We start from the raw sequence: 20,511 nt of genomic DNA on the forward strand, positions 1-20,511 counted from the left end.
CTGGTGTTTAATCAAATTTTAAGCTAACTTTAAAAAAAAACATTTTAATGTTCTAATTTTAAAATATTTAAGAAGGAATGAGATTGCTTTAGAATTTAGTGTACAAGAAGGTTGGGGTAATGCTGAGCACAATTTTTTACTCCTTGCTGCAGGATTGCTAGAGCAGCTGAACGAAAGTAATTTATCTGAAATACATTAAGGGCCTTATTGTAATTCATTGTCATCTTGCATATTTGTCTTGATTGTGTCTTCATTTAAAATACATGATGCCTCTCATGTATTGTAAATTTATTTATTTCCATTGGAATGGATCCAGACTTGGAGAACGCAGATCAGAAACCAGCAAAGTAAGTGAATTGTTGGTGCTAATGAGAATTGCATTAATGTTCATCCTCTCCATAGCTATGTTGGCAATACAGGTAATCCGCAATTTATGGCCAAAATTGAGCCCAAAATTTCTTCTTAGATGAGAAGCAAAACATCTTCAAGGAAAAACAAAGTCCAGTTGCCTTTTGAAAAAGCCTCTTTGGGACCTGGATGAGTGAGAATCTCCATAATCTCACAATTGAGCCCAAAATGACATTTGTTAAGTGAATTTTGCCCCATTTTACAACCTTTCATGACAGTTATTAAGTGAATCACCTCAGTTCTTAAGTTAGTTACACGGTTGTTAAGTGAATCTGGCTTCCCCACTGACTTTGCTCAGGGGTCTTCAAACATGGCTCTTTTATGCTGGTTGAGGAATTCTGGGAGTTGAAGTCCATAAGTCATGAAAGGGCCAGGTTTGAAGACCCCTGACTTTGCTGGTCAGAAGGTTGCAAAAGGGGATCACGTGACCCCCAGGACACGGCAACCGTCATACATAGGAATCAGTTTGCCAAGCATGCGAATTTTGATCACATGACCATGGGGATGCTGCAACGGTCATAAGTGTGAAAAGCACTCAAAAATCACTTTTTCCAGTGCCGTTATAACTTTCACTAAATGAAGAATTGTAAATCGAGGGCTATCTGTATACTGTAAATCAAGGACTACTAATGGCTATTTTTAGCACCTCACTCTCCTTGCTCATTGTTGCAAATCAGGCTCTGTCCATAATCCTCACAAAAGGTTTTACTAAGTTTAATGAAGCCACAATGTCTTTGCTTTACTCTGCAAGACTAACACTAACCAGTGTCTTTGCTTTACTCTGCAAACCGGTAACATGCTGGAACCACAGAGAATCATGTTAATATCTGCAAGCATCCTTGGTAACCACAGGGACCCCTCTGGCAATGTAGAGCAAAGATTTCATGCACAGCAGAGATTCTCTCGGCCACATCCTTGCAGAAAGAGATGTGCAGAAATGGATTCCCTTGTCCAAGACTAGGTAAAGGTAAAGGTTCCCCCGCACATGCGTGCTAGTCGTTTCCGACTCTAGGGGCCGGTGCTCATCTCCGTTTCAAAGCCGAAGAGCCAGCGCTTGTCCGAGGACGTCTCCGTGGTCATGTGGCCGGCATGACTAGACACCAAAGGCGCACGGAACGCTGTTACCTTCCCACCGTAGTGGTCCCTATTTTTCTACTTGCATTTTTACGTGCTTTCGAACTGCTAGGTTGGCAGAAGCTGGGACGAGTAGCAGGCGCTCACTCTGCTACACGGCACTCGGGATTCGACCCGCCAAACTGCCGACCTTCTGATCGACAAGCTCAGCGTCCTAACCCACTGAGCCACCGTGTCCCTACTTGTCCAAGACTAGAAATAGATTTTTCTGGGCACCAGGGAAAAAGGTAGGGGAACGTTGTCATGAGGTTTCAAGAAGGTTGTGAGCAGATACCTAATTCTTTCTCAAAGCCCTACCTTATCAGAGGAGTCATTTCCATTCACAAGTTTAAAAAAGGTAAAGGTTTCCATGTCCAATCAAAGCAGCAGAAGGCCAGAGAAGAAGCAATGGATGGAAACTCATCAAGGAGAAAAGCAACCTAGAACTAAGGAGAAATTTCCTGACAGTGAGAACAATTAGTCAGTGCAACAGTTTGCCTCCAGAAGTTGGGAATGTTCCAAAGCTGCTGGGAGATTGGACCACCATTTGTCTGAAATGGTATAGGGTTTCCTGCCTGAGCAGGGGGTTGGACTAGAAGATCTCCAAGGTCCCTTCCAATTCTGTTATTCCGTTATTTAGTCTGTTATTTTATGCTAGGGCTAAGTGCTCCTCTCCGTTTCTTGGCTGAGTATTGTCCGAAGATGCTTCCATGGTCATGTGGCCAATGTGTCTATACACCAAGGCGCATTAAACGCTATTATCTGTTTGATACCTATTTATCTACTTGCGTTCGCATGCTTTCAAACTGCTAGGTGGGTGGGAGCTGAGGCAAGGAACAGCTGCTCACTCCATTGCTTAGAGCTGAAGAAGCTTCTGGGATGAGAAGCAAAACGTATTCAGAGAAAAACAAGAAAGTCCAGTTGCCTCTTGAAATAGCACTTTTGGGACAACCGTGACCTGGATGACTGAGAATCTCCATAGACATTAAGCTGTAATATGGTGTTTTATTTTGACTGTTAGTTCTAAACCTCCAATTCAGTGGTGGGATTCAGCCAAAGTTTGCACCAGTTTGGCAGAACCGGTAGCTCATTTTTTTGTTGCCCAGGCCCGGAACGGACTTCTGGAAGCGGCATCCACACAGAGAACTGGTTGTTTCCATATTTGAATCCCACCACTGCTCCAATTACTGAGTTTTAAATCTTAATCTAAGGGTTAGATTAGCATGGCTGGCTGGGGAATTCTGGGCATTGAGGTCCGCAAATCTTAAAAGTTGCCAAGGCTGGACACCTCTGTTCTAAGCCAGGAAGTCATTTAGGAAGCTTTGGACAAACTTGCAATATTTTAAGATTATTTTCTGCCACTGGAGACTAATAATACCAACCTTTTCCAGTTTATTTTGCTTTTGCTAGTGATCCCTAGCGCGGGTGATGGTGAACCCATGAGTCAAAGGTGACACGCCATGAGATTTGGGTAACATGCCGGCGTTTACCAACACCCGACAAAATCTATTCCCAAAAGCACGCCCTGTTGTGAAATTGTTGGTGGTTGCAGAGGCTGTGTGAGAACGGGGTGTGCTTTCACATAGCCTCCAGATCCTGCAAAAAAAAAGAGAGGGGGGGGGCACGTTCTCATGTGGTTCCTGAGCCTCTGAAAATTTGTTTACTTATTAGACTTTTATTCCATTATTTTTATTACTTTGTATAACAACAACAACAACGTTGGAAGGGACCTTGGAGGTCATCTAGTCCAACCCCCCTGCTAAGGCAGGAAACCCTATACCATTTCAGACAAATGGCTATCCAGTCTCTTCTTAAAAACTTCCAGTGTTGGAGCATTCACAACTTCTGGAGGCAGGTGGTTCCACTGGTTAATTGTTCTAACCGTCAGGAAGTTTCTCCTCAGTTCTTAGGTTGCTTTTCTCCTTGGTCAGTTTCCATCCATTGTTTCTTGTCCTGCCTTCGGGCACTTTGGAGAATAGCTTGACTCCCTCTTCTTTGGGGCAGCCCCTGAGATATTGGAAGACTGCTGTCATGTCACCCCTAGTCCTTCTCTTCATTAAACTAGACATACCCCATTCCAGCAGCCATTCCCTATATGTTTTATCCTTTGTTGCTCTTCTCTGTACTCTTTCTAGAGTCTCAACATCTTTTTTACATCGTGGTGACCAAAACTGGATGCTGTATTCCAAGTGTGTAGCTCAAGGTGACAAACATAACTGACGCTCCTTCCTCCTCCTATTTTCCTCACAACAACAACCCTGTGAGGTACTTTGGGCTGAAAAAGAGGGATTGGCCAGTGAGTCTGTTTTACTAACATTCCATTTCTAAAATGCTTTGACCTTACTTCATGTAATAAAGATAGTCCTGGACTTAACAAGCATTCATTTAGTGACTGTTCTAAGTTACAACAGTGTTGAAAAAGTGGCTTATAACCCTTTGTGACACTTATGACCATTGTTGCATCCCCATGGTCACATGATCAAAATTCAGCCACTTGGCAACTGGCTCATATTTACAACAGTTGCAGTGTCTGACCAGCAAAGTCAATGGGGAAGCCAGATTCACGCAACAACCATGTTTCTAACTTAACAACTGCAGTGGTTCACCAACTGCAAAAAAAGGGGGTTAAATGAGGCAAAACTCACTGAACAAATGTCTTCCTTAGCAATGGAAATTTTTGAGCTCAATTGTGGCCATACGTTGAGGACTATCGCTAGTCCACTATTGCTAGTATTTTTGCTTGTATTTTTTTTTCCAAATAAGTCAATGTGTAAAAAAAATGTTTCTCTTTTCTTTGGGGATGGGGAGCATGGGTGACCCACCAGCAAAGTCGAGTTACCCACTTTCCTGATTTTTAGCACCCTAAGCCTCAAATCAGAAGGTCGGCAGTTTGGCGGGTCGAATCCCGAGTGCCGCGTAACAGAGTGAGCGCCTGTTACTCGTCCCAGCTTCTGCCAACCTAGCAGTTTGAAAGCATGTAAAAATGCAAGTAGAAAAATAGGGACCACTACGGTGGGAAGGTAACAGCGTTCCGTGCGCCTCTGGCGTCTAGTCATGCCGGCCACGTGACCACGGAGACGTCCTCGGACAAGTGCTGGCTCTTCGGCTTTGAAATGGCCCCTAGAGTTGGAAACGACTAGCACGCATGTGCGGGGGAACCATTACCTTTACCTTAAGCCTCAAAGGTTGGCCATAGCGGCTTTTCTGCTGATGGTACAAATGGTACAAAGTCACAACCTCTTAAGATAGGTCCTATTTTCATTTTTATCAGGTCGACTTCCCTCTTGAACCCACAGCCTCAATTTTATTCACAATCTATGAAGGAAACAGTCTCAAGTCACCTCTGGATGTACCTGATTAAAAACAACACGTTCCGTTTTAAGTCAATGTGCTAAGGAATGTAAGATCTGTAACTCTCTGTCAACTTTAATATTGGAAACCAAGCCAAGGGGGGGGGAAGAGAGAGAGAGAAGAGAGAGAGAGAGAGAGAGAGAGAGAGAGAGAGAAGAGTTGAGTTGTTTTTAGGGAGTGTTGAAAATACAAGTATGTTCCCTCCCGTTTAGCCACTAACCAGTTTCTGCTGCAAACATTTTTCTCCAATGCTGGCCCTCTCCATTAACATTGGCTGCCTGAATTTCTTTGTCAGCCTTGGTGGAGCAGTGGGCTAATGCCTCCTTAAGTAACACCAGCTGCCTGCAATTAGTGCAGGTTCGAGTCCCACCAGGCTCAAGGTTGACTCAGCCTTCCATCCTTCCAAGATTGACCCAGATTGTTGGGGGCAATTAAGCTGACTTTGTAATAATGCTGCTTGGGGGTGTGTGTGTGAAAGCCCTAATAAGCAGGCATATACTGTACATAGAATGAAGGCTACTGCTAAGCTTGTAAGCCGCCCTGAGTCTTCGGAGAAGGGCGGGATATAAATGGAATTAAAATAAATAAAATAAAATAAAATAAAAAAATCTCCCTAACCTGCTTTTGAAACCTACTTCTCTGAAGGCTTCCAACAAGTGAGAGGATGGATGGGAATGAAGATGGGGCTTACCTGCACCGTTGTACTGAAATGGGGATTTTGGCCTTTTGATGCAGCTAGCCCTAAATAACAGAATAACACAGTTGGAAAGGGACCTTGGAGGTCTTCTAGTCCAACGCCCTGGACAAGCAGGAGATACCATTCTGCACAAATGGCTGTCCAGTCTCTTCTTAAAAACTTCTAGCGATGCAGCACCCACAACTTCTGGAGGCAAAGCCGTTCTACTGATTAATTGTTCTCGCTGTCAGCAAATTTCTCCTTAATTCTAGATTGTCAAGGAATAATTCTTCCTATCAGAGGGCGACCGTGCTTCAGATGATGCATAATGTGTGTGGGTGAAGGAAAACAAAACCCGACGCATATTCTATTAAAAACCTTTAATCACAAAAGAAAAAAATATATAAATAAAGAAAGCTAATCGACTACATCCTCTCTCATCAGACAGTAATATATTTGATCCTGTGACCATGGGGCTCCTGCAGCAGTCATAAGTGTGAAAAACGGTCGTGAGTCAGTTTTCTCAGTGTCGTTGTAACTTTGAATGGTCACTACACAAAAGGCTGCAACTAGCTAATTACTACCTAGGACAGGGGTAGGTAACCTTGGCACTTTTAAGACTTGTGGACTTCAACTCCCAGAATTCCTGAGCCAGCCACGTTGAGGGGAAAGGGAGAGAGGTTTCCAAGCTGAGCCATGCTGGCTCAGGAATTCTGGGAGTTGAAGTCCACGAGTCATAAAAGGGCCCAGGTTGCCTACCCATGATCTAGTACAGGGGTCGGCAACCCGAAAAAGGAAAAGAGCCACTGGGAACCGGTTCCATCACACATAAAAAAAAGTGGGAGCCGCGTGCGTGCGTCCATGCACGCACATGCGCAAAAAATGTTTTGCGCATGCTCAAAATGGGTTTTTCTTGCGCATGCGCGGATGCGCGCAGTTGCCTTTTTTTTTATGTGTGATGGAACCGGTTCCCGGTTGTGCGACGGCGACGGCCCATCTGCAAAGCTGCCGCTTTCGGCAGCCTGCAAACGTGCTGCGGCAGCTTTCGCAAGAAGCAGCACCGGTACCCATTCCGAGAGGTGCGCGCGCACCTCTCCGAACGACCGTAGGTGCGCGCGCGCCTCCCCAAACCTCCCCAAACGTCGGCAGGTCTCCGTACCTCTGCGCGAACGGGCAGCGGCCCCGCTTCTTGGGAAAGCTGCCGCGGCCCGTCTGCAAAGCTGCCGAAAGCGGCAGCCTGCAAACGTGCCACGGCAGCTTTCGCAAGAAGTGGCGCCGCTACCCATTCCGAGAGGTGCGCGCGCACCTCTACGAACGACCGTAGGTGCGCGCGCACCTCCCCAAACCTCCCCAAACGTCGGCAGGTCTCCGTACCTCCGCGCGAACGGGCAGCGGCCCCGCTTCTGGCAGCTTTCGCAAGAAGCGGGGCCGCTGCCCATTCGCGCGGAGGTACGGAGACCTGCCGACATTTGGGGAGGTTTGGGGAGGTGCGCGCGCACCTCCCCAAACCTCCCCAAACGTCGGCAGGTCTCCGGATGGCGGCGGCTTGGGAGAGGTGCGCGCGCACTCTCCAAACCGCCGCCATCCCGTTTGCACAGCTGCCGTGTTCGTCAATGTTTGACGAACGCGGCAGGTCTCCGGACGGGACGGCGGTGGCTTGGAGAGGTGCGCGCGCACCTCCGCCCTTCGGAAAGGTGCGCGCGCACCTCTCGGAACGGGCGGTGCCACTCTCCATTTGGAGAGGTGCGCGCGCACCACTGCCCGTTCGAAGAGGTGCGCGCGCATCGGGCGGCTGGGAGCCGCAGGAGACGGCTCAAAGAGCCGCATGCGGCTCCGGAGCCGCGGGTTGCCGACCCGTGATCTAGTAGTACCTAGCTAGCTGTATAAGTATCTCAGCCCTTCAAGGTAGGCCAAACCAGGCCACTGACTCCAGCAGTTTCAGTGTAACTATGTTTTATTGATATATAGGCTAAAATAACAGACTCTTGAAAGCCTAATTGGTCCTCCCCTCCCTCCCACTTATAATTCAGAAAATAAGGGCGGGGCTGGTCTTGAGTTTCTTCCTGATGCTTTCTTGGTTTCCTGGGCTTCGAACACATTTTTGTACATGTCCTTCTGTAAACACCTCCGCATAGTTTCTCCACAGCCTCCCTTTTGTGGGTCTCTGCCACCTCCCTTTTCTCTGGGGCTCTTTGTGCCCTGGTGTCTTGGGAGAGACCTACCTGTGGGGTGGAAGGAAGAGCAGACAAACTAACCTTAAAGATCACTAGGCAGAGTCCAAAGGCTTAGCAACCAATCAGCTTGCCTCCAATGAACAGCATGCTAAAGAAAAGAGAAAAATAGGGCAATGTCTTGTGACATAACAGAAGTAAGAAAAGGAGAGCAATACAGGCGGTCCTTACAATCCCTTGTTTCGTGACCGTTCGAAGTTGCGACTGACTGAGGACCGGTTCTCACTTTTAAGACCGCTGCAGCATTCCCCACGGTTACGTGGTTAAAATCCAGGAACTTGGCCTGCCGTTATGAGGGTTGCACTATCCATGTGCGGCCTTCTCAGTCACCTTCCAACAAGCGGAGTCAGTGGTGGGAGCCAGATTCATTTTAACGACCGCCTGATTGACTCAACAACTGCAGTGATTTGTTAACAACTGTGGGAAAAGAGGTCATAAATTGGGGCGCTTAACAGCTGCCTTGCTTACCCAGCAGAAATTTTGGGGCCGTTGTAGTTGTCACCAGTGGTGGGATTCAAATATGTGAACAACCGGCTCTCTGTGTGGATGCCACTTCCGGAAGTCCATTCTGGGCCTGGGCAACAGGTCCCCTGCATCTTTATTTGGCCCAAGCAGAATACAGGTACTCCTCAACTTATGACGACTGAGCCCAACATTTCTGTTGCCAAGGGAGACATTTGTTAGCACTTTCCTCAGTCTTGTCTTCCAGTGTATCTCCTAGTCTTTGAGTTGGCAGAACTTTGAGCCAGCGTGAGATCCACTTCCGCCATGGCTGATCCCTGCCCTGCTTTTACTGTATGTTTTCTGAGTGACTGCCAAATTGTGCTGATCTGATTAAGCATGTGATAAGCCTGTGACAAACTTAGCAGTAGGTTGTTCTCTTCGCTAACGGGGGTGAGAACATCCATTAGTCATCTCATTACAGCATGGAGGAATACAGAGATAGCCTTGAAGAAGATATGGAGAAAGGTGTTATTAAAGTACCAGCCCAGAAAGACAGGAAAGGGTTAGGAAGAAACTCAAGATTGGTCCATCTCGATTCCCTTGGAGATAAGTGGGAAGGAAAACCGCAACTCCCACCAAACTTTTAAAATTTTGTTAATAGAGCTTAAATCAATACAGGTAGTCCTCAAGGTACAACTGTTGATTTAATGATGGTTCGAAGTTACAACGGCACTGGAAAAAGTGGTTTATGGACATTTTTCACACTTGCGGCCATTGCAACATCCCCATGGCCACATGATCAAATTTTGGTTGCTTGGCAACGGGCAGGTATTTATGATGGTTGTAATGTCCCAGGGTCATGTGATCATCTTTTGTGACTTTCTGGCAAGCAAAGTCAACGGGGGGGGGGGGGAAACCAAATTCACCTAACAAGCATGTCACTAACTCAACAACTGCAGCAAATCACTTAACAACTGTGGGAAGAAAGATCATAAAGCAGGGCAAAGTTCACTTAACCAATGTCTCACTTAGTAACAGAAATTTTGGGCTCAGTCGTGATTGTAAGTCGAGGACTACCTGTATTCTGTTTGGGCCAAGTCAGAAGTTTTCAGCCATTTTTTTTAAAAAAAGGATTTTAAAATATATTCATTTTAAATAAATTGTGGAGGTCAGGGGCAAAAGTTGAGTTGTGCAAGAGATTCCCTGACCTTTGGATCATCACCCTTCCCCCGCCCCAAAAAAAATAAAGTTTCTGTTCTTTCATTTCCAGGTTTCTTCATTTCATTGTGGACATCGTCTGCCAAACTGGCTACTCCAGTCTGCCCAACCAAGCAGGATAAAAGTATAGACAGCAAGAAAAACCTGGTAATAGATTAAAAAAAATCATCTCACTATGGATATAAAATAAGAACGCTCCAACTTCTGCTGTAATTCCGCAGAAAGGATACTGTAGTTTTTATGCATCTCTGCCCTTATTTTAAAACATGTTGCAAGTGTATGTAAGGGAATGTGTGGGTGACGCTGCTAATATCTCAGAAACCTGTGGTTGAATAGAGTTTCCAGTTCCTCAGCATTTTGTGTAGCTCTTTGTCCCTCCTAATGATTGAAAAAGAATAAATTACACAAGAAGGTTATAATGCAATGTGTAATGAGCTCCCTTTCGGCGCGTGCATTTGTTATAAGGAAGCAGACTGGTAGATTCCGATTCTTAACAGATCAGGAAACATATTTGCCCCACAATAAGAGCCTTGGTGGAGCAGTGGGCTAATGCCTCCTTAAGTAACACCAGCTGCCTGCAATTAGTGCAGGTTCGCATCCCACCAGGCTCAAGGTTGACTCAGCCTTCCATCCTTCCGAGGTAGGTAAAATGAGGACCCAGATTGTTGGGGGCAATTAAGCTGACTTTGTAATAATGCCGCTTGGCTGGGGGGGGGGGGGCAAAAGCCCTAATAAGCAGGCATATACCTAGAACAGGGGCCAGCAACCTGAAACAGTGAAAGAGCCACTCGGAACCGGTTCCCTCACAAAAGGAAAAACTGGGAGCCCCCCAAAAATGTGTGCACATGCGCATACATGTGTGCATGTGCAGAACAGGGTTTGACTGAAGAGTGGAGCCAAGGCGAGATATGCACCTACCCTGCATATTTGAATTGATTGGTTGAACTTTTTTAGTCCCACTTTTTTTTTTTTGGACTGCACATGGCAGAGGACTGGGAGCCGCAGGAGACAGCTGAAAGAGCCGCATGTGGCTCTGGAGCCGCGGGTTGCAGACCTGTGACCTAGAATGAAGGCTATTGCTAAGCACATTTGATTTGTGCTTAGATTGTAAGCCGCCCTGAGTCTTCGGAGAAGGGCGGGATATAAATGGGATTAATATATATATATATATCAGCTAATGGAAGATTTGAAAATTTATTGTGATCTGAATTGAATAGAATTGAATAACAGAGTTGGAACGGACCTCGTAGGTCATCTAGTCCAACCCCCCGGCCCAAGCAGAGGGCAGTCCAGTCTGTTCTTGAAAGCTTCCAGTGATGAAGCTCCCACAACTTCTGAAGGCAATCTGTTCCATTGGTTGATTGTTCTCACTGTCAGGAAATTTCTCCTCATTTCCAGGTTGAATCTCTCCTTGATCCATTTCCATCCATTATTCCTTGTCTGGCCTTCAGGGGCTTTGGAAAATAGGCTGACCGCCTCCTCTCTGTGACACCCCCTCAAATATTGGAACACCGCTCTCACATCTCCCCTGATCCTTCTCTTCACTAGACTAGCCATGCCCAGTTCCTGTAACCATTCTTCATGTGTTTTAGCCTCCAGTTCCCTAACCATCTTTGCTGTTCTTTTTCTAGAGTCTCAACATCTTTTTTATAGTGTGGTGACCAAAATTGAATTGGGGTGTTCCGTTAAAAGCTGTATTTTTGAACCACACCAGTTTAGTCTTGCAAAAGGTTGTTTTTTTTTTATTCTTTCTCTTGACAGCAGTGTTAACATTATCTCTCCAAATGTCCATTTTCTTCTCTCTATATGTGTGTATTAGTATTTGTGTATATGTGTTTGTAAGTACAGGTAAGCCTCGACTTACAGTTGAAGCCCAAATTTCCATCGTTAGTGAGACAGTTGTTTTGAAGTGAGTTTTGCCCCTTTTTTCTTGATACAGTTGTTAAGTGAATCACTGCAGTTGTTAAGGAAGTAACACAGTTGTTAAGTAACTCTGGCTTCCACATTGACTTTGCTTGTCAGAAGGCCGTAAAAGGTGATCACATGACTTTGGGACACTGCAACCGTCATAAATACATACCAGTTGCCAAGTGTCCAAATTCTGATCACGTGCCCATGAGGATGCTGCAATGGTCATAAGTGTGAAAAATACTCAAAGGTCACATTTTTCAGTACTTTGAATGGTGTTGTAACTTTGAAGGTGACTAAACAAATGGTTGTAAATCAAGGACTACCTGTATATGTGTAAATGTGCTTGAATAATTTACACTTCCTCAAATGTGCTTAGGATGGATAAGTTATAATTTCACGAGTAATTTAATTTTATGAAATTTAATTTCCTAATTACATTTCCAAAATAAAACCATCTTGCTGGAGTACAAATATCTCACTTTACTTTGAAGGATCAGTCGTTACAATTCTAACATTAGCCTGTTTATATAGGAAAAGATTTTTTTTAATCCCCCCGAAGTACCAGTGTTTTTATTTCAATTTATTTTTATATATAATTTTAATTTTTACTAAGTAAAAGTAACAGGAAAAGTAAAAGGAAAAGAAGGGAAAGTAATAGAATACATGCATGTATATATTTATTTATTTATTTATTTATTTAATTCAATTTATATACCACCCTTTTCCCAAAGGACTCAGGGCGGTTTACAGGGCAAAATTAAAACAATACAATATAAAAATTAAAATAAAATTAAATCAATAGCCCAAAAATTTAAAATTAGAATTTAAAAACCTTAAAACCCCTCAGTCCAGGCCAGCTAACTCAAAAAGCCAGGTTTTTAGGTCCCGGCGAAACGAACGAAGGTCGGGGGCGATCCGGAGTTCCATAGCAGTATAATCTGTAACTCATCTGTGTAGTTAATTATATGTCTTTATTATTACTATTTATTACCTATTTACTTATTATTCACTATTCTGTTATATATTCAAGATGGACAGTGTTTAATATTTATTTGTTATGTATATGTAGGGGTGTGGGTCTATACATATGTTGTATACAGTATGTTTAGGTGTGCATCATGCTAATGCCTCCTTAAGTAACACCAGCTGCCTGCAATTAGTGCAGGTTCGCATCCCACCAGGCTCAAGGTTGACTCAGCCTTCCATCCTTCCCAGGTAGGTAAAATGAGGACCCAGATTGTTGGGGGCAATAAGCTGACTTTGTAATAATGCCGCTTGGGGGGCCCCCGAAAGCCCTAATAAGCAGGCATATACATAGAATGAAGGCTATTGCTAAGCACATTGATTTGTGCTTAGATTGTAAGCCGCCCTGAGTCTTTGGAGAAGGGCGGGATATAAATGGGATTAATAAAAAAATAATAATAATGTATGTGTTCACTTTGAGAGCGGGCAACTAAATTTCATTTTTGATGTGTGCCGTTGTGCCCGCAGTAAAAAAAAATGACAATAAAGGTTATCTTATCTACTATTCTGGTTGCGTAAGCTTTATGCTAAAATGAGGAATGATATGAAAATTCAAAAACGTGATTTCATCCAGTCCAGTAATTTAATTGTATTTTTGAAGAAAAGAACTAATATTTCAATAAGTAAAAACATTCCAGCAGGTCCTCCCTTTTTTCTCATTCCAAACATGGGAGTTGAAAGATTGCTTTTAAAAATTCATTTGTACACATAGCAAAGGGAGAGTTTATCAATATATTACAAAGCATTTTTCAGAGAGGGAGGGTGGGGGGAAAGGGGGAAGTTTGGTCTAAAAGTTAAGACACCAGGCTAAAAACCAGGAGACGGTGAGTTCTAATCTCGCCTTAGGCATAAAAGGCAGCTGGGTGACTTTCTTCCAGCCTGGAAAAATAGGAGGAAGATGTAGTATTACGTATGTTTTCTGCCTTCGGTTATTTATAATAATAACAATGCAGGGATATAAACAAACAAATAAAGAGATAGGCAGGCAAAGAAGCTACTCTCACTTTTTTTAAAAAAAAATATTTCCGAACCAAATTGGCTTCTCTCTATAAGGTTAGCAAATTCTTCCCCAGTGTAAAGAATATGCTAACCTCTTGAAACTCATACAGTGTTTTAGTCCAACACCATGTTGGTGCACAAATTACCCACCACTGTATATCCTAATTCCCTTAACTCTTGTTTTCTGAGGCTGTGGGGACACTAACAGAGTTTGCACTTGCCTTTAATATTTGCTTTTCTTTCCCACGGAAAACTACCAAAGTACATAGAATTCAAGCTGGGACTCCGATTCCCAGGGACTAGGGGCATAAGCAACACTGGATGCAAGAACGAAAGATGGAAGAACCGGCAGCTTTCTAATATTGAGAAGTCTCTGGAAATTTTTCACTGAATGCTAGTGGGAAATGCCATTAGTTGCAAGAGAGAAAGGGAGAATAAGTTGCCTCTGCGTAGGAGGACTGAGAAGTAGGGTGGGGTTTCCCTGCTGTACTTCATAAAGTGCTCATAAACATTCCATTTTCAGTTGATTGCATTAAAACAATGTCTCGACAAAGCTAAAAAGCCCATGTATTGTTTTGGATATTTTCTTTCTTTCTTTCAGGAAAACAAAACACGTTAGCTCCAATTAATCAGTCCAGGAGCAAAGGACGCCACTGTGGCCTACTAAGCAAGTGCATCAAAGAATGTAAACGCTGATTGTTTGTACTTTCATATGAATGTATGGGACGCGGTGGCTCAGTGGGTTAGGACGCTAAGCTTGTCGATCAGAAGGTCAGCAGTTTGGCGGGTCGAATCCCCAGTGCCGCGTAACAGAGTGAGCGCCTGTTACTCGTCCCAGCTTCTGCCAACCTAGCAGTTCGAAAGCACGTAAAAATGCAAGTAGAAAAATAGGGACCACTCCGGTGGGAAGGTAACAGCGTTCCATGCGCCTTTGGCATCTAGTCATGCCGACCATGGAGACGTCCTCGGACATGCGCTGGCTCTTCGGCTTTGAAACGGAGATGAGCACCGGCCCCTAGAGTTGGAAACGACTAGCACGCGTGTGTGGGGGAAGCTTTACCTTTTACCTTATGAAAGCATACACATAGTCCTTGAGTTATACCCATTTGTTACAGTGACCTTTCGAAATTACCACAGTGACTTATGACCAGTTTTCACACTTACGACCGTTGCAGCACCAACATGGAGACATGATCAAAATTTGGACGCTTGGCAACTGACTCATATTTACGATGGTGGCAGGGCCCCCGGGGTCAAATGATCCCCTTTTGCGACCTTCTGACAAGCAAAGACAATGGGGAAGCCAGATTCACTTAACAACCGTGTTACTAACTTGAAAACTGCAGCGACTCACTTAAAGACTGTGGCAAGAAAGGTCGTAAAATGGAGCCAATCTCACATAACGACTGCCTTGCTTAGCAATGTAAATTTGGGGGTCATTTGTGGACGTACGTCGAGGACTATTTGTATTTTGCTTTCCTATGCAGGGGCATGTTTACGTGTGAATTGTTGAGGATCCTTGGGGCCTTTTTGATTTTATTCTGATGCATCATCTTTAATCCAAGTGCTTGACAGGATATGGCTGCTGCTAGTTCTTCAGTTGGAGCCACCTATGAGCCCAGCAAGTAAATAAAGCATCCAGGTTTGCAAAAGGATTGGGGGGAGGGGGGAGGTCTTGTCTTTGACTGCAAGGCTGACTACATTTCCCAGAATTCCCACTCGGTAGCCACCATGGCTTAGTTCAGGAAACAGTTGTTCCAACACATCTAGGAAACATCAGTGTTGAGGAGGCTTCTCTAGCAAAAGCAAGTAGGCCCAAACTAGTGTGGCAGTTGCTGATCTCTATGGTCGCCACTGCTTTGCTGTTGTCTCCTAGCAACTGGAACAAATGGTTGACTCAAGCATCCTGTTGCTGGGAGACAAGCATCCTTAGCACTACCCTGTCCTTTTTAGCAGAGGGAGTTGGATCCCTTTGGTCAGCTGTTGCAAGAGCTTGCCCTAATGCCAGTCAACATATATCCTGCCCCTTGGTGAGCAAGTAACAGTAAGCCGATGAAGTGTGCAGGTGACAAGGATGGGATGTCTATTTGAAAAAAGCATCATGGTGAACATTCACTCTCTAGAACTTATTTTAGGAACCGTATGACCTTGAAAGTTGACTCAATCCTAGTTAAAGCTGGCTTCAAAACAGTGAGCTAAATTAAAATGCTTAAACATGGTTTATTTGAATAAACCACAATTGGCTGGCACTAAAGCCTCCACTGTAACCAAACTAACCTATTTTGACATCTGGATGCAGGACAAGATTAGAAACTCGGCTTGGCCTAGGATGCTCACAGTTTCCCAGTTGAAACTATGGTTAGGTCTGTCCATGTGTTGTGAAATTAAATTTTCATCATGTCTTTTGACTATTAGTTGGTGTTCAGGAGTGTGCTGTACTAGACTTCTGCCTGTTTATCCTATATAGTGTCTATTGCAGGGGTCCCCAACCTTGGCAACTTTAAGACCTGTGGACTTCAACTCCCAGAATTCCCCAGCCAGCCATGCTGGTCTATTACATTCTTGCATTGGTTGTGTTGTAGTGGAGAGCAAACCCACTCTCTTTTAGTGCTGATGCTATTACCTAGATGGGTAATGAAATGTCTGCAAGAAAATAACCAAGCTCAGAGAGCACCAATGACCCCACAAGGTCAGAGATTCTAACAAATTCAGTCAAGGACCATCCACCAGGTTATTGAAAAGCCTAAAGCAGGGCTTTTCAACCGGTGGTACGGGTACCACCTGTGGAACATTGGCAACTGGCAGGTGGTACGCGGCCATCCTAGAAAAGTGGTAGCAGGGGAGCGGAATGAGCTGAACCGGTGGCAGCACCGCACAAGCCTGAGCGAGAGATGGCTGGAGTTCCAGGGCTGTCAGGGCTCAGCGGAAGCGCCAGGATCAGTGCTGCTTTCCAACTGATCGGCGCTTCTTCGGGACTGTCAGCTGGAGCTCGGCACAAATCCTAGTTGTTCTGCTGAGCCCTGAAGAAGCACTAATCATCTGGATAGCCGCACTGATCCCGGTGCTTCTGCTGAGCCCAGAAGAAGAGCCGATCAGCTGGAATGTTGCAGCATCTCCAGAGTCTTGTGATTTACATTCAGATGATTGGCAACTGATTCATATTTATGACGCTCACAGTGTCCCAGGGTCATGTGAAGTGACGAAAACCTGCAGCAGAGGGGGGGAGAATAAAAACCAAACACCCCACCCCCACCCTACCCCCGCTACCAATCCCCAACAGAAATGCTCACAACAATGAAAACCTCGGACAGGAGGAAGAGCGGTGCCGGGCAGGCAGCAGGTGTCTTGCTCGGCTGTGGCTTGGGGGGCACTTTTTTCAGTGCCATGGTAACTTCGAAGAGTCACTAAGCGAACTGTTGTAAGTCGAGGACTACCTGTACTTCATCACTTTTTTCCTTTTTTTGGGGGGGGGTCATCAAGTTTTTGACACCTTGCTAGGCGACTGGTGGTACTCAGATGTTGCCATATCCTCAAAGTGGTACAATGGGTGAAAAGGTTGAAAAGCCCTGGCCTTAAAGGAGCTTGTCAGGTTTCAAGAAAACTTACTTTAAGAAAAGTAGCTCTTTGCTGACATCTAGGGATTGTCTAGTTTTTGCAATCCAGAGATGATAGCCCTGATAACAGAGAATATTTGTAGCTCAGAGTTGAACTATATGGGAACTTTGGTGCTCTCTGTGCTTGCTGGTTTTCTTGCAGACATTTCATTACCAAACTAGGTAACGTCATCAGTGCTAGAAAGAAGTAAGGTTTGCTCTCCTTTTTATACATTAGTGGCTTGCCTGGTCGGCATTGGCGGGAGTGTTCTTGGTGATTCCTTGATTAGGCTATTGTTTACCGTTAGCTGATTTGTCTGCTTTACCAGTTCCCTCACCGGGGTATTGTTTACTTGATTCTTGGTGTAGTGTGAATCTGCACAATCCGGTTTGTTGAAGGTAGGGGTCAAGAAACAGGCAACAAGGAGGAGTACAACGGCGCCTTTTGCTAATGGGCCTCTAGGTAACCGTGTCTCCTGCCTTCACCATATTTAAACTCGGATTTATAGATCTGCGAAGGTCATCAATGTTTGTATTGGTCGCAAAGTTTCTTTTCCTCACTGTTGTAACTGTGAATGGTCGTTAAGTAAGGCAGTTGCCCAAGAAAGACTACCTGCACGTCCTTTGGCAAAACACAAACAAATGTTGATGAACTGAATATTGTAAGGAAAGCTAGGAAATTCCCAGTTCATTTTAGAACTATTGTAGCCCAGAGACCTTTGCTTTAAAATGCTGGCCATGCCTCTTTCCACCCAGGTATAAACAAAAATTGCCTTCCAAGTGTTTTCAAAAACAGGCCAGTAACAAAGAGAGATTCTCTGATTCTCTCAACGCTCAGCGATGGAGATTCCTGAAAAACGGCCTGGATGATTTCAGAAGTGGCTGCCCTCCACCTTCGGACAACATAATAATTCAGGGCACAAAAGGGCCCATCCCGATAATCCTACAGCATAAGAAACTGGATGCTTCACAGATTGTCCCTTACAAATCCAGAGACTTGCTGAGTAAGCGCAAAGTGATTCACTCCAGATTTCCTACACCTCAGAAAGTCAAGGCAGACAACGTTACTCCCACCAAGCATACCCAGCTGCAACACCCACTGGCACTTTATCCACATCTGGAAGAGAGTGTGCCTCCAGAGGTAAAATGAACTTGTTCATTCATTTATTTTGTATACCGCCTTTTATTATTATTTTTTTTACAAATAACTCAAGGTGGTGAACATATCCAACACACTTTCCTTCTCCTATTTTCCTCAAAACGAGCACCCTGTCAGGTGGGATGGGTTGAGAGAGAATGTGGGTCTGACCCAAAGCCACTCAGCTGGCTTTCATGCCTGAGGCAGGATTAGAACTTGCAATTTCCTGATTTCTAGCCTTACCTTAACCACTAGACCAAATGGTCTAAAAATGCAATAAAATGAATTTCTCTTTCATTATTAATCAATGATAGTTAATAGTAGTAGTAGTAATAACAACAACAACAAAGTTGGAAGGGACCTTGGTGGTCTTCTAGTCGAACCCCCTGCTCAGGCAGGAAACCCTATACCATTTCAAACAAATGGCTGTCCAATCTCTCCTTCAAAACTTCCAGTGCTGGAGCATTCACAAGTTCTGGAGGCAAGTCATTCCACTGATTAATTGTTCTCACTGTGAGGAAATTTCTCCTTAGTTCTAGGTTGCTTCTCTCTTGGGTTAGTTTCTATCCGTTGCTTCTTGTCCTGCCTTCAGGTGATTGTCCTCAATTTACGGCCACAACTGACTCCCTTAATTTCACGCATAAATCAAGGCAATACACAACCTGCCTCAAAGTTAAAACCATTATTTTTACAGCAGTTGTTAAGCAACTGACGTGGTCGTTTTACGGGAAACCATTTTCCCCAATGGCTGTTTTTTGCTGGAAACTGGAAGTAAACAACAGAAATCAGCAAAAAAAAAATGTAAATCGCGGTCACGTGACTGCAAGACAGTGTAAGGGGCCATTAATGTGAGCTAGTTGCCAAGTGCTCAAAACATGATCATGTGACTGCAGTGTGTGTGTGTGTGTGTGTGTGTGTGTGTGTGTGTGTGTGTGTGTCGATGGGGCAGTTGTAATTTTGAAAACAGGTAGCTGTGGGAGAGGAACAGCTGTAACTTTCAACAGTTGTTAAGTCCTCATAAGCTGAGGACTATCTACACACAGTATACCCTATGGAGATTCAGGATCCTTGACTTTTACAAGAGCACTGTACAAAAAGAGCATTGATAACTGTTTTTCCCACTTATGACCACTGCAGCATCCTTGTGGTCACGTGATCAAAACTCAGATGGTTGGCAACTGATTCATATTTATGATGGTTGCAGTATCCCAGGGTCACGTGATCCCCTTTTGCAACCTTCTGACAAGCAAAGTCAATGGGGAAGCCAGATTCACCTAACTGTGTTACTAACTTAACTGCACTGATTCGCTTAATAACGGTGGCAAAAAAAGGTTGCAAAATGGGGACAAGCTCACTGAACAACTGTCTTGCTTAGTAATGGAAATTTTGGGCTAAATTGTGTTGGTAAGTCAAGGAAACAGAAGTCCTTAAACGTCTGAACAAGCTAAAACATATGAAAGACGGTTGCAGGAATTGGGTATGTCTAGTCTAGTGAAAAGAAGGACGGGGGGAGACATGATAGCAGTCTTCCAATATTTGAGAGGCTTCCACAAAGAAGAAGGGGCTCACCTATTTTCCAAAGCACCAAAAGCAAGACAAGGAACAATGGATGGAAGCCATTCAAGGAGAGAAGCAACCTAGAACTAAGAAGAAACTTCCTAACTGTGAGAACAAATCACAAGTGGAACGGCTTGTCTCCGGAAGTTGTGGATGCTCCATCACTGGAAGCTTTTAAGAAGAGACTGGACAGCCACTTGTCAGGAACGGTATAGTGTCTCCTACTTGAGCAGAGGGCTGGACTAGAAGACCTCCAAGGTCCCTTCCAAGCCAGGGGTAGGCAACCTTGGCTCTTTTATGACTCGTGGACTTCAACTCCCAGAATTCCTGAGCCAGCCATGCTGAGGGGAAAGGGAGAGGTTTCCAAGCTGAGTCATGCTGGCTCAGGAATTCTGGGAGTTGAAGTCCACGAGTCATAAAAGAGCCAAGGTTGCCTACCCCTGTGACCTAAGCTCTTTGTTTTATTTTATTTTTTTAAAATCCCATTTATATTCCGCCCTTCTCCGAAGACTCAGGGCGGCTTACAATTTAAAGCACAAATCAAAGTGCTCAGCAATAGCCTTCATTCTATGTATATGCCTGCTTATTAGGGTTTTTGCCCCCCCCCAAGCGGCATTTTTAAAAAAATCAGCTTATTGCCCCCAACAATCTGGGTCCCCATTTTACCTACCTCAGAAGGATGGAAGGCTGAGTCAACCCTGAGCCTGGTGGGATGCGAACCTGCACTAATTGCAGGCAGCTGGTGTTACTTAAGGAGGCATTAGCCCACTGCTCCACCAAGGCTCATTTTCATATGTCTTTAATAATTCAGTGTCTTTCTCACAATGGAACCTGTAGCAAAAACCTCGA

The 20,511-nt window shown here is 44.6% G+C and overlaps 1 protein-coding gene across 1 annotated transcript in view; it reads left to right on the forward strand.

The window, feature by feature from the left end:
• The first annotated feature begins 14,909 nt into the window (after positions 1-14,909).
• Positions 14,910-20,511, forward strand: part of LOC308671256 (protein FAM47E-like) — a 27,054-nt gene continuing 21,452 nt past the window's right edge. Inside the window, exons 1-2 of the mRNA XM_081333356.1 lie at positions 14,910-14,999; positions 17,724-18,108. Coding sequence (XP_081189482.1) covers positions 14,953-14,999; positions 17,724-18,108 — 432 coding nt within the window. The 5' untranslated portion in view covers positions 14,910-14,952. The remainder of the gene's footprint in view (positions 15,000-17,723; positions 18,109-20,511) is intronic.

Source organism: Vipera berus, assembly GCF_964194415.1.
Source record: "Vipera berus genome assembly, chromosome: 7".
NCBI lineage: Eukaryota > Metazoa > Chordata > Lepidosauria > Squamata > Viperidae > Vipera > Vipera berus.